At 40.2% G+C, this 12321-nt stretch overlaps 2 protein-coding genes across 5 annotated transcripts in view; both read right to left on the bottom strand.

The window, feature by feature from the left end:
- LOC125293052 (homeobox protein Hox-C4a-like) overlaps positions 1-5767 on the bottom strand; it is a 43090-nt gene extending 37323 nt beyond the window's left edge. For 3 of the 4 annotated variants that reach the window (XM_048240674.1, XM_048240678.1, XM_048240680.1), the window contains exon 1: positions 2516-3222. The gene's annotated coding sequence lies outside the window, so the exon portion shown is untranslated. Of the gene's footprint in view, positions 1-2515; positions 3223-5752 lie in introns of those variants that run through there. The other variant, XM_048240677.1, reaches the window with a different exon arrangement.
- Positions 5768-6510: 743 nt separating this feature from the next.
- On the bottom strand, positions 6511-9905 carry hoxc8a (homeobox C8a). The gene is made up of 2 exons (XM_048240683.1): positions 9148-9905; positions 6511-8010 (listed from the first exon to the last, which is right to left on the bottom strand). The coding sequence occupies exons 1-2, from the start codon at positions 9587-9589 to the stop codon at positions 7700-7702; spliced, it is 753 nt and encodes a 250-aa protein (XP_048096640.1). The 5' UTR covers positions 9590-9905; the 3' UTR covers positions 6511-7699.
- Positions 9906-12321: the final 2416 nt, after the last annotated feature.

Below are 12321 nucleotides of genomic sequence, written 5' to 3'. Positions count from 1 at the left end.
TTCGCTAAATTATAGGTTGAGTGGAAATATGTTAGCCCCACGTTAGCGCTGTTTTATTCAGAGTGTTATAAGACGTATTTCTATAGGCCATATAACTGAACGACGTACCGTTTATTGTGTTGGCCTATACAAAGGCCAACACAATAAACAAAGCTGAACGATTACTGTGCCAGGAAATCCAATGAGGCATAGGGCACCATGGAGGCCACTAGCGGGATAAGCTGTGGCTAGGGGATTGCTAAAGGTGTCCCAGGCCAACATTATAAAAGTATTTCTTTAGAAATATATAATATACTATAGGCCCATTAGGACACAACTCGAAAAAGGAAAGAATACATACCTTCATGACCTAAAAAGAAAATCTTATTGACCTAACGGCTTTTTGGATACCAGATGCACAATTCGGAGACCAGTTTTTAAGTGGGCATTTCCCAAAGAACTAATTGTGCGTAGTTACTGATTTGCCTTTTGATACATGTCAATCATGACTCACAGTAAGTGCAGTCTTCAAAGAGCCTAACCTGAATGCCTGGATCCCTTTCCGAGTGGGCACAAGGTGGCAGTATTGGAAGCATGGGCGGATTATCATGACCGCGGACTCTGGGCATGACAACGCCCCCCCACACACACACACACGCGCGCGCGCGCATATACATACAAACGCATTCACCCAAAGAACACGCGCGCGCTTTTGCGCGCAGACACATACCAACACACCATACACACACTGCAGAGTATTGCAAAAAAACGATTGCTATGTTACTGTAGAGGCTCACCAACTCATATCACACAAACCAGAGGGTGCTGAAGCAAAATTTGTTCTCTCTCGTGCTATTTATGATGGAGGCAAACCATCACAGCCTATGCTCTCCAAATGCCTTCTGCCAGCCAGCCTACAATTAACAAAACCTCCACGCATAAGAAGTAACAACTGCATTGCTATAGATTAAAATCTCTGATCCCAGTCCAAGAGAGAAACCTGTACTCACCTATCAGAAGTGCATCATGGCACAGGCCATTGGGCTAGGCACAGATTAACCACACTGCTGTTCTCTACTGAGTCTAACGTTAATGTATTATTCGGTCATCATTTGTGCGTCGCTTTTTTGTTTCGACCTTTTTTGTTGGACCGTCAATATGCACAAATGGGCCAAGTCCACCCCCATCAGAGTCCAGGGCCCTATAGGCACGTGCCCACCTTCCCCTAGGTAATCGTCTATGATTAGAAGGACCAGCAAATATACGTGTGTGTGTGTGTTGAGAGATACAGGGAGAAAGACAGATGCACTGCTGATTCAGCAGATAATTCTCATAGCCACTACAGAAGACAAAGGGGGCCTTACCACTCGTGCAGTAAGTCAGTGATAGCAATGTCATCACCTCATATTTTATTTGAATGTCCCCGTTTCATAATTTTGCATTGGCGCTGATGGCAAACCTGGTCATTTACAGAGACAGATGTGGATTCTTAGAAAACCCAACAATGATTGTTGAAATAACCCTCTAATGTGTGGTCCTGTCTGGATCAATCAAATGAGCTGCAATGAACATGATGAACTGTTCAGACATTATTTCAGGATGCACTGGGTAATCATCATATACAACTTAAGCAATGGTGTTTTTGTTTGATACATTTCTAGCATTAATTTCCCTTGCATGCCAGTATGTTGGGGTAGGCAAAGACTCGCTCCAAGCAAGCCAGAGCGCGCATCATATTAGGCACGAGATTGTGTCTCGGCCAGGGGCGTTTGTGTGTTTTGGAGAGCGGTTTTTTTTTAAAGAAAAAAAACGATGCAGTGGCGCACTACCACCAAACAAGTCGCTAATTGTCTTCGACAGAGATACTGGGCATAAACAATTAAAAATAGTATTCCACGTTCGGTTTAAAATTCAGTGACAAAATAAATCAATATACTATAACGATGGCCACGTGACGCTGACCAACGGGTAAACATTTATCATATTCATTGCTCTCCATTCCAATTGGTCATTTGCAAGATAACTTTTCCCAATAACAACTAGAAATTAGTACACGAATGCCATGGCCAGACAAAATGCCAAACAATCAGGTAAGAAACGGAGTCCTAATGATCTAACCCTGACCGCTACCCACACATCGTTGTGCAAACTGACCAGAACTCTCATTTCACACCATTCCCTAGTCGCACTCCCCTTAAGAACACGGAACACACACACACACACACACACACGTGGAAAGGCACATTCATCACATAATAAACACAACCTCAAACCACTTAGATTGCGACTTTGCAAAGGTAAAGGGTGGATATATAAAAGGACCATCTCATAGGTTTCACACAAACACACAAACACACGCACACTGACGCTACTGATCCAACAAAGCTAGCGGCTTCTAGATTTAGGCTAAGAACTGTGACGAGATGGAAACGCATTGATCTTGTAAGCTTCAAATGAACAAGCAAAGGGCACATTTCATACACTGACTGTTATGGAAACTTCCAAGCCAATAAAGAGTCGTGAATTGCTTACTTACCCACGTTTTCGCAGTTGTTTGTGTGACGGCAGGCTGCCAATGCAGTGGCAAGCTCATCGAGAAAGAGAACACAGAGGCCATTTTGGCTATTTTTCCAAAGTGTCTAACGCAAAACAGGAATTTGACAACAAAAATGGAGACAGTGATCCTAACTGCCTGCTTATCTCCTTAGCACTCTGAACTCAACTTCCAGGATAGGATGAGATGGTGTACGGGAGGCGGTGACTGTAGCGAGGCCATTACTGGCAATGAGTCAAATGATAGAGGATGCCTACTCAACAACGTTTAAAGAAAACATACTCACTTCTGGGTCAAAAAGCGGTAAAAGACACAAGATGTGTTATAGGCGCATTCGGTGAAACTCTGGCCGCTAAAACGACGCATTTGTGAGGAAGACAACGGCATAAAGTTCATGTTCATGGAGCGATGACACGTGATCTTCAACAACCAATGGGAGAAGCGATCCAGTCGTAAACTTTTATTACTCAGCTGTAAATTCCCCCAAACAACTAGGAATGTCTTGTGTTTTCTCCCTATACCCCCTCACCTCGATCCAATTCTTGCCATGTTATGCAGGCTGGTATTTTTTCATACAAAACTAATAACTTAATGAAAGCACGTGGACAATATTCGAGTGAGTCTACCATAAAGGTACATGGATTTGGCAAACACATGATGATTTAGCCTAGGCCCATCAGAAGCTAAAGTCACTAGTAGTAGCCATAATATAATGGCAATGGCAAAAGCAGCAGACGAATTAATGTTAGTGATGCTGATGGTGCTGGTCATTGCAGAATATGTATTTGGTAGCCTACCAAAATTGTACCATTAACTGTCAAGCATAATTTCCTTCTTTCAAGCTGCAAGACAGAACTCTACCATAAACAAAAGTAAAAGATAGGTGTCAGTCATATAGACATGACTTTTTAAAGACATTCTTACTCAAACCAAGGATGAGGGGATAGCCTGACTAACCCTATGCTCAAGAATGGCTTTGATGTTTTTATTTAGCCTAGGCCTATCGCAAACGCGGCTATCGGTGAAGAGAACAGAGGAAACCTTGCCTATCTATCTATCTATCTATCTATCTATCTTATGCTATGATATGCTATATACATGCGAAAAATGCAACAATCATGTAGCACGATGGCGCACCTTATTCCCCTCACATCTTAAATACATTTCGATTGCACTGTTTCAGAATATGACTTTTCAGTAAAATGTCCCTTAATCAACAATCACTGTACTACTTTCAATGCGCCATAATCTCTCTATACACAATCTATTGGGTTAGAAATATAAGCTAGAGCAGGTGTTCAGGTCCATTAACATTCAAGATTGTAGGCCGCGGCGTTCTTTTTGGATTGTCTGATTCGTTCATTTAAAACAATGTTCTATCAATAGGCCTAGCCTATGTAATTTTCCAACATTCATATGGCGCTTTCCTGCTAGAAAACTCGTTTTATTTACTTCCAAGTTGGTTGGTGTAGGCCTAACACGTCATGATGTAGGTCAAGTTGCCCAATAGTCTCAATGTTTAGCTGTAATTGTTGGAGAAATTGACTTATGCACTAATAACAATATTTTTGAAGTTACATGTATATAGCCCTGTAACTTCCTTGTGGTTTAGTTACAACGGCGTTGAAAGAACAGCCAAAACAACTTCATGAGAATCCCGTTTGCATACCCTTTTCGTTTAAGCATATTAATCTATTTAAATTTCGATTGAGTAGTAAAATTCAGGACTCCACCTGTTTCATTGTCTCCTCTCTATAGACGTAGGTGTTTGATAAAATTTCGTTGTGGACAAAGTCAAACTACTTCTGACGATGCAGGTAAAACGGTTAAAAGGGAACCAAATAGGATTGCAGAGATTGATTAAATGTAGCACTGCACCTGATATCTAACACAAGTAGAATTTTTCCTGCGTTCACCATTGTGTCTATACTAAACGCAGACTGCCCGGAAACGACACTGTCGAGTTTATACCACCAATAAACTTTACTGCAGGTATCTAAAAGGCCTAATTTGGTGCCACATACAATAGCCCGGCGAATGGACAATGCTCAGACAATTGCACCCACCGGAAACCTCCAGTAATTTCAACAGTTGTTTAAAGAATTGTGTCAAAGAAGAGCACAAAAACGCAGACGGCAGATAAATGTGCTGAATTGGCAGTGATTAAAACGGCAAACTGGCAATTCTTCATGACGAAACGTAAATAATTATTGTCAAGCTATTCTATCATTTTCCTTATTTGATTCGGCATGCAGGTATGCAGTCATGTAAGTTATAATGCATTCATAGTAGGGCTATGAAATTCGAATAGGTTCAGACAATGATTTCATTTTACTAACATTCAAAATCCATTTACGCTGAAATTGTTTCTGGCTTAATTATAAGTAGGCTAGTCCTGCGTATTTTGTTCAAATCAGCCTACGTGAAGGCACATCCGGTCGCCTGATTATATACTTTTTCCAGAGTTTTTTAAAATTATTATTTATTTAATATTGGTAGTCGGCTTTCTGCTCCAGCGTGGCGAGCTTAAGTGCTTACAGAATCTGAGCTTTTATTTAGTTTGTGCTTCACAGATTTCAACTTGCTTGTCTCATTATTCATTATATTTATCTCTATACTATATTTTAGTCATTCTTCAATACTCCACATATAAAGCGTTGTCTGCTTGACTTAATATAATGTAGCCTAGTCTATGATAATAAAGTAGTTCATAATATGGAATCTCTGAGAATAAAGAATTAAACGTAGGCCTAGGCTACGTGTCAAAAACCAGTGAAGAGGAGAATAAGTGAAGAAGCTTTGGCTCACATGTTCCTGTAGATGCATACAAAGCTGAATAATTTTGGGAAAGCATATCCATAACACGAAATGTTTTTTTTTTTTTATTGTGATCCATCCGAAGTCTACTGCTATCAGGGTATAGGCTAGACTAGTCTCGATATTGAAGAGGAATTGTTCCCCCATTGCACTGCTCATATTTGCTTATCAATTATATCCCCAAAATGTTGAAGTCAAAGAAATAACTTGTTAAGCTAGAGATACACTTGTTGCTGTTGCATCGAAATAAGCACTATATTTTCTACCAATTTCAACAGTCATAACACTTCAAAATACTGTAAGACTATTGAGCTGTTATATAGGCTATATAATTTAGCTAAAAAATTGTAACGTTTGAAAAACAGAAACCATCTTGCAGTCACAGATTTTCAGAAAACTTACAATGCCTTTCTCGTGACAATACAATCTTCTCTCAGGAAAGCGTCTGGAGACATGCGAGGGTCGGCTTCTCCAGGAGTTCTCTGAAGCCTGAGTGTGCAGCCAGCCTTGCCTTACACTATTGACGCTGTCGGATTGTTTGCCACTGAACCCTCAGCAGAGACCCTGCTTTAGGCCCCTGTGGACAGGTGTTGCTTGTGTGGCTCGTCAGTGACGCAGTGGATGATATTCCTTTTGCGTTCAGAATGTATTTCCGCAAAATTGTGCGTTGCTTTATCTATGGAGTAGCCTAATTGCAGCCATAGGCTAGTGCTTGATTAAATCTGATGATAACCCAAACATCCACGAGTAGTATCTAAAACTTTTGCATATTTTATGTTTTGTCTTCAATTGTTTGCCTGAGTCGACTAAATCTGTCACGAAGGCAGGGAAGCAGGTCACCCGACTCCAGTGACACATATATCAGGTGTGTTATAGGCTATCATTTAACAATTGGAAGCCTTTTACAGCCTACTTGAATATTTGCTTGCATGTCTTTCTCCAACCTGTTTCCTATACGTATAACCTACCTGTACCTGAACCTGACCTAATATCCAGGACCGACCCATTACCAATTTTCAACAACCTGAAAACGTTCTGAATGTTGAATTTATATCGTTGCATTCGATGCAAGCAATGTGCCCGTTTAAGGTCATGAAAGCGACTAATCTTTTGTTTAAAACATGTTATAACTGCCGAAAATGAGCAAAAAAGACAGCAAATAAGATTAACCATTTTGTTTATTTTCCTTTTATGCCAGTAACAATGGCGTGGACACACACATTTCTGTCTTTTCACATGAGAAACACCAGTAAAACGAGCATATCGTTAACAGTAAGATATTACAAGACATACACAAAGATTATATTCAGTGCAATCGAAAATCTAAGCTATTATCACCAGCACGTTAAAATACCACTCCTTAATAATATAGAACAATAATTGGTGCATGTATGATGATCTACATATAAATGTGCGTTTTCTATAGGCAGTTTAAGTTGTTGGGGAAATTTGTAAGTGTCATACGGAAATACAGAAGAGCCAATGATTGGAATACAAATTCTCATAAGGCAAAGGCCTCTTTGAGTAGGTAGTGCTTGGTATACTCTTGGTAATATCTCAGCTTGGCTTTGAGCTAATGTCTTCTGAAGACATTCAAAGGGGTAATTATTGAGAAAATAATCGGCCTCCAAAATAAAAAAAACACATTTGTATTAAAAACGTAAGTGTCCGTTGAGAAATCTATATTGCAAGCTCCCCAGGCTTAGGTAGCATTTTCAGGAGTTTGAAAGGGTTACTTACAATAAGGTCAAATCAAATAATTACGGTTTTGTAATAATAATAATAATAATAATAATAATAATAATAATAATAATAATAATCACAATAATAATGTAATCTATAAAACTATATGTCTGCTGGGCTGATTTACAATTGCCAGTGGCGTAGGCTATCCGGTCCTTTTTTATTATTACTTTATCACGTCTGAACTGATTCTTGACACCAGCTGTGAGTACATTTACAAAACCTTCAGCTGAAGGGCAATCAGTTATTAGTTTGGACAAAACATACAACGTTTCCAATGATAACACTTCAAGTTTGAAATATGAAAGAATATTGAAACTACAGCCCCTGTTTGTCATGCGATTTAATCCTTACATGTTTTGATAACGCACTAGACTTCCAAAACAGGGTTAAATAATCAAGGAACCTAGGGCTTGGGTCATGTTCGCGTGTACTGAACAGTCTGGATCCATAGATACAAGTACCTTTCCTTGGTTGTGTGGGATAGATTGTGATTCTCTGTTTTCTGACTGAAATCATAGTAATAAACAAGCACCCTCCCCCCTCTTTCCCCTTCATCACCTTTTCGTGAGACCCTCAGCCATATAACCATAAAAGATCATAAAATCACTCCTTCGTCTCCTCTTTCTCTTCCGTTTCCTTGTCGTCCCCTTCGTCCACTTCACCGTCCTCGTTGCCCTCCTCCTCAGCCTCGGTCTCTCCCCTCTGACCCGGAAACTTGTCTTTGTTGTTCTCTTTTTTCCATTTCATTCTCCGGTTCTGGAACCATATTTTGACTTGTCGCTCGGTGAGACTCAGGGCATGGGACACTTCAATTCTCCGCTTGCGTGTGAGGTAAGGATTGAAAAGAAACTCTTTCTCCAGTTCCAGAGTCTGGTAGCGGCTGTACGTCTGTCTTCCATTGCGTCTTCCAGGGGCTTAAAGTAAAAGAAGTATATGATCACTAAGTATATATGACATTCAGAATACAGATATTTTTATATCAGTCTCACACCTTTCCACATACTGTATTGTATTTAGAAGGACATGGTTAATAAATAAAACAATGAACAGACCGAATGAAATTATCGATCGACAGTCTTTTAATCTGCTAAAATATTGTTTTCTCTCAACTTACTTGGACTAAGTTGATGGTGATGACCAATGTTATAACAATCAAGTAATGACATCGAGATACTCTATATGTTCAGCGGAGTCATCCTTAAAAAAAAGATAAGTAGGCCTAGCCTATCGTTTTAACAGGCCATCTCGTCATTGGCATGTATATATATGCACCTTTGGTTGTACTGATCTACACAGCCATTTCAGAGCTTTCTCTCCCTCTCTCTCTCTTTCACACACACACACACACTTTTACGCAGAGATATCATTAATTTAAGTCTATTTGACATTTGTTTGTATCGGATTGGATGAGGATAATCAGGCATTTTGAATGTGATGTGGAAAGTTGGAGCTATACTTTTCAGTGCCATTAAACTGGACTGTACTGTATCCCTACCACATGTAAATGACAACACTTACTCTTCACGACTATATTATAAATCTTTCCTGATGGTCCACTGACGATGACAGCGAAGATAAATAAACTATTTCAAGTTGCTGTGCCTCATGCTCAGGCATAATTGTGCTAGGGTATGAAGTTGACTTATTAAACGGACATGCTTTACTGTCGCTGCTGTTGTTACAGGACTATACACAACTAACGAACTACAGAAGACATCTGCAATCAAAATCCAAGATCTGCAACCTTTTTACCATGGCTGCATTTTGACCATACCACAAGATTACATGGCAATTGGGCGAAATGCATGCAAGTAGAAGTATTCAAAAAGTTGCTTGTAGCACTAGGTCAGTAATAAAGTTGAAATAGCTCAATTTGTGTATGGTTTGTTGGCTAGAGTTATTACATGACGGGGACTCTGTTTATTTTCCTTATTCCCTTTTTATACTTCCTTTCTCACATGCTTACACAAATATACACTCACAAATCCTATACATATATACTCAAGTTCGCACAAGCGCACAAGATAAGAACTCAAAATAATGTTGCTAACCGTGGGGTCTCATCCAAGGGAACATGAGACTGGGAGACGAGTTTTGATTTAAGTGGCCTTGTCCTTCTCCGGGGTTAGAGCTGCTGGATTTACAGTCAGGGTATTGCGTTAAACTCGCCTCTTGTTGGGTACCATAAAGCGACTGCCTCGGAATGGCCTCATATCCATAAAATTTCGTTGCATCTCCATGGCACGCCAGAGCGCAGGGGTTCTGTTGGTATCCTGGGTTTGAGATGCCCGTTGCCCCGTGATGGAAAAAATCCTGGACATGATGAGACGGGTGTTGAAAACCCGGCGCAGTTGCTCCTGGTCCGTAGACAAGCGTGTGGCTACGGGCGACGCTTTGAGGGAACCTGCAGTCGTAGTAAGTTGGCTCCAGTGTATCGCCACCTTTGTATTTGGAGAATAAAGGGTTGACAAAATATGAGCTCATGATTAGCATGCATTAAAACGAATCCCTTTGAAATAATTGTCCTTTATGCCTTTCGGTGGCTGCCTTTTGTTTAAGTCCTAGATCGCTGGAAGCATAGACAGGGAGAGAGAGAAACCGGAACTAGATGGAGAAATGCTGCCTCTTTGGACAATATCTGGCAGTTCTCTCTTCGACTCCCTTGTCCTCGCCACTCTCGCTCTCCCTTACACTTACTCTCTTTCACCAAGCTTTTCCTTTTGCAGTCTCAAATCCGGCTCACGGTGTGTATGGTGGATGTGTGTTAAGGTTAAAGCTGGCTAGCTCCACCGGCACAGTCACAAGCGCTCTTTTTTTTAGCTTCCCATCCAGCCACCCCCACTACAATGACCCCCCCCCCCCTCCTCAATCCCCACCACACACCACCGCCACCTCCACCTTCCTCTCCCCATCTTTCCGCATGGGTTCAGGCGTCCACCTTGGGGGAAAACATTTAATAAATGATTATAAGGAGGCCCAATTTTTATATCTATTTTATATAAATCAGCAATGTAGCGCCAGCACGTGGTAAGTCTGAGGTACTCCACATAACCAAAATTATTAAAATAAATTATATTATTATTGTTTTCATATTGTAACTCTGAAGTGACGATTCGCATCCACAATGTTTTAGCCAACAGTTTTACAGTCATGCACAATAAGTCTTTCATTCCCATTTAACATATCTTGGCATGGTATAACGATGGTGGAGGCCATTTTACAAACATGGCATTTATATATTTTTATAAAATCGGTTATCTTAGTAGTGAGATGCAGCTAAACCGCTAGTCGTATTAAAGTCAACCTTGATATGGGTAGGCCTAATATGCATACGCCTAATGTAGACACACAAATAGCCTTTTGTGTCAGCAGCGAAATACAAATAAAATTGACCAGCGAGTTTCATGTCACTGACTCCTCTGACCCTGCTAAACCTTTCGTGAAAAGTTGTAAATCTGCCCCGCAGAGTTAATAAAATTGAGCTTGGATGCCTCGTTATTTTCCGAGACACCATCATATCACGTTGTTTATTTCGGCTGCGCTGGTTGAGAGGGCCTCCTTAAAGTATACTCTTGTGGTTTTGTGGCGGTACTGACGATTTTAACACATCATCGTAAAATATGAAAGCACACAGAGAGAGTTTATAGACTTTTCACAGTCTATAAAGATGCAGATTACTGGTCATTTCTGGCCTGGTTAGAACCTTGTTTTAAAAATTGAATTATTCTTCATGGCTACAATGATCAGGAATAGCACAATTAGCAAAAATCTCGGCAAAAACAGTCTAACATACTACTAATAATAGGCCTAACAACAACAACAACAATAATAATAATAATAATAATAATAATAATAATAATAATTTATATTTGTTGTTTTGCCGTAGTTCGGCTAAGAGTCATAAGAAACATTTACAATTTCTATAGTTTTCAATCCATGATAAAGAGCCTATTTGGACATGACGTGTGAATGAAATTATATTGCAATTATAAAAGTCCTCCAAAACATGAGCTATAGCCCTCCTTTGATAATTGTATATATTTTTTATGTATGCACCCCAAAACATTAACATACAGTGTCTGAGTAACTCAAGCCACAGTCTAATCTATACAGTCTGAATCTATAGGCTACAGATGTAAGGTCCTAAGTTATAGACGCTTTCTATAAGATATATAGGGCTACGTTTTAGTCTCGCTTTCCACCAGGAAGATTTTGCCTCAGGACATTTCAAATAGCCTAAGCATTCCTCCAGTACTCCAAACCCAATGCCTTCTACATTTTGGTTGTTTTGTTTAATAGGCCTGTAAAGGACCTAGGGTATTACCTGCATATGTCGAATATTAAACAAAAAATGTTCATCTATCATACCCTGAATCATAAAGATAACCATATATCTGTAGGCTACTATTCAACGAACAACTGAGTTCTTTTTTGTGACCAATGTGTAGCCTAACTCGACAGACATGCTCTTCGTCACAGCACTCGCATTGTTGCTTAGGCCTAGGCACCAATTTTCAGTCAACAGCGTCATCTAGCGTTCAGATGGGATACCTACATTACGTCATTCAACACACAACTTGCAGGATTGCCCTCAGATATTTGCCCCTTATTTTCTTTTCGGCGCAGTAACTGATTTGCGAACACATATTCATAATAGCCTAGTACGCTGTCATGGCTGGGAAAAGTAGCCCACTCCTTTCGATTATGTAGGAAGGGATAAGCCCACAGGGCCTACAGTTAATCCACAACCTAGCCTACATTAAACAGGGTGCAGTGCTGATTTGTCCTTGGGTGGATAGCTGTTAATTCCTTTTTTAGAATATAGCCTACTCTTTCTCGCCGAGAGGTGTGGGGAAAAGCATGTTATTTCCAGCAGGCTTCAGGGTCTAATGACACCCAAAGCCCCCTTTGAACGGATCCACCATGAGTGTCCATTTAAACCATAAAGTAATTTAGCCCAGACGTCTAGCCAGTTCGCCGGGTCTGCTTTGTTCGTCTGCATTTGAGACAAACAACGTAAGACTGTAAAACGAGGGCTTTTTTGTCCTGTGCGGAAATGCTCTGGATTAGGCTTTGAAATTTCAGCATCCTGTTCGTATTGTTAACCAATACAAAACGGCAATTTCACCCGATGTCAGGAAACAAACGCCAGACACAGAGACTTATGGCTCTGGTTTCTAGACAAAACGTAAAATAATAATAAAAACACACACACACACACACAT

The sequence above is a fragment of the Alosa alosa genome, chromosome 4 (assembly GCF_017589495.1).
Source record: "Alosa alosa isolate M-15738 ecotype Scorff River chromosome 4, AALO_Geno_1.1, whole genome shotgun sequence".
Classification (NCBI taxonomy): Eukaryota; Metazoa; Chordata; class Actinopteri; order Clupeiformes; family Clupeidae; genus Alosa; species Alosa alosa.
The sequence above is the reverse complement of the archived record's forward strand: the minus strand, read 5'-3'. Positions and strand labels throughout refer to the sequence as shown.

Excerpts from the sequence above, each read along its gene's own strand:
- hoxc8a (XM_048240683.1), bottom strand. The coding sequence starts at position 9,589 with ATGCTAATCATGAGCTCATATTTTGTCAACCCTTTATTCTCCAAATAC. Across the intron at positions 8,011-9,147 it reads CCCTTGGATGAGACCCCACG|CCCCTGGAAGACGCAATGGA; the intron begins GTTAGCAACATT and ends TTTTACTTTAAG.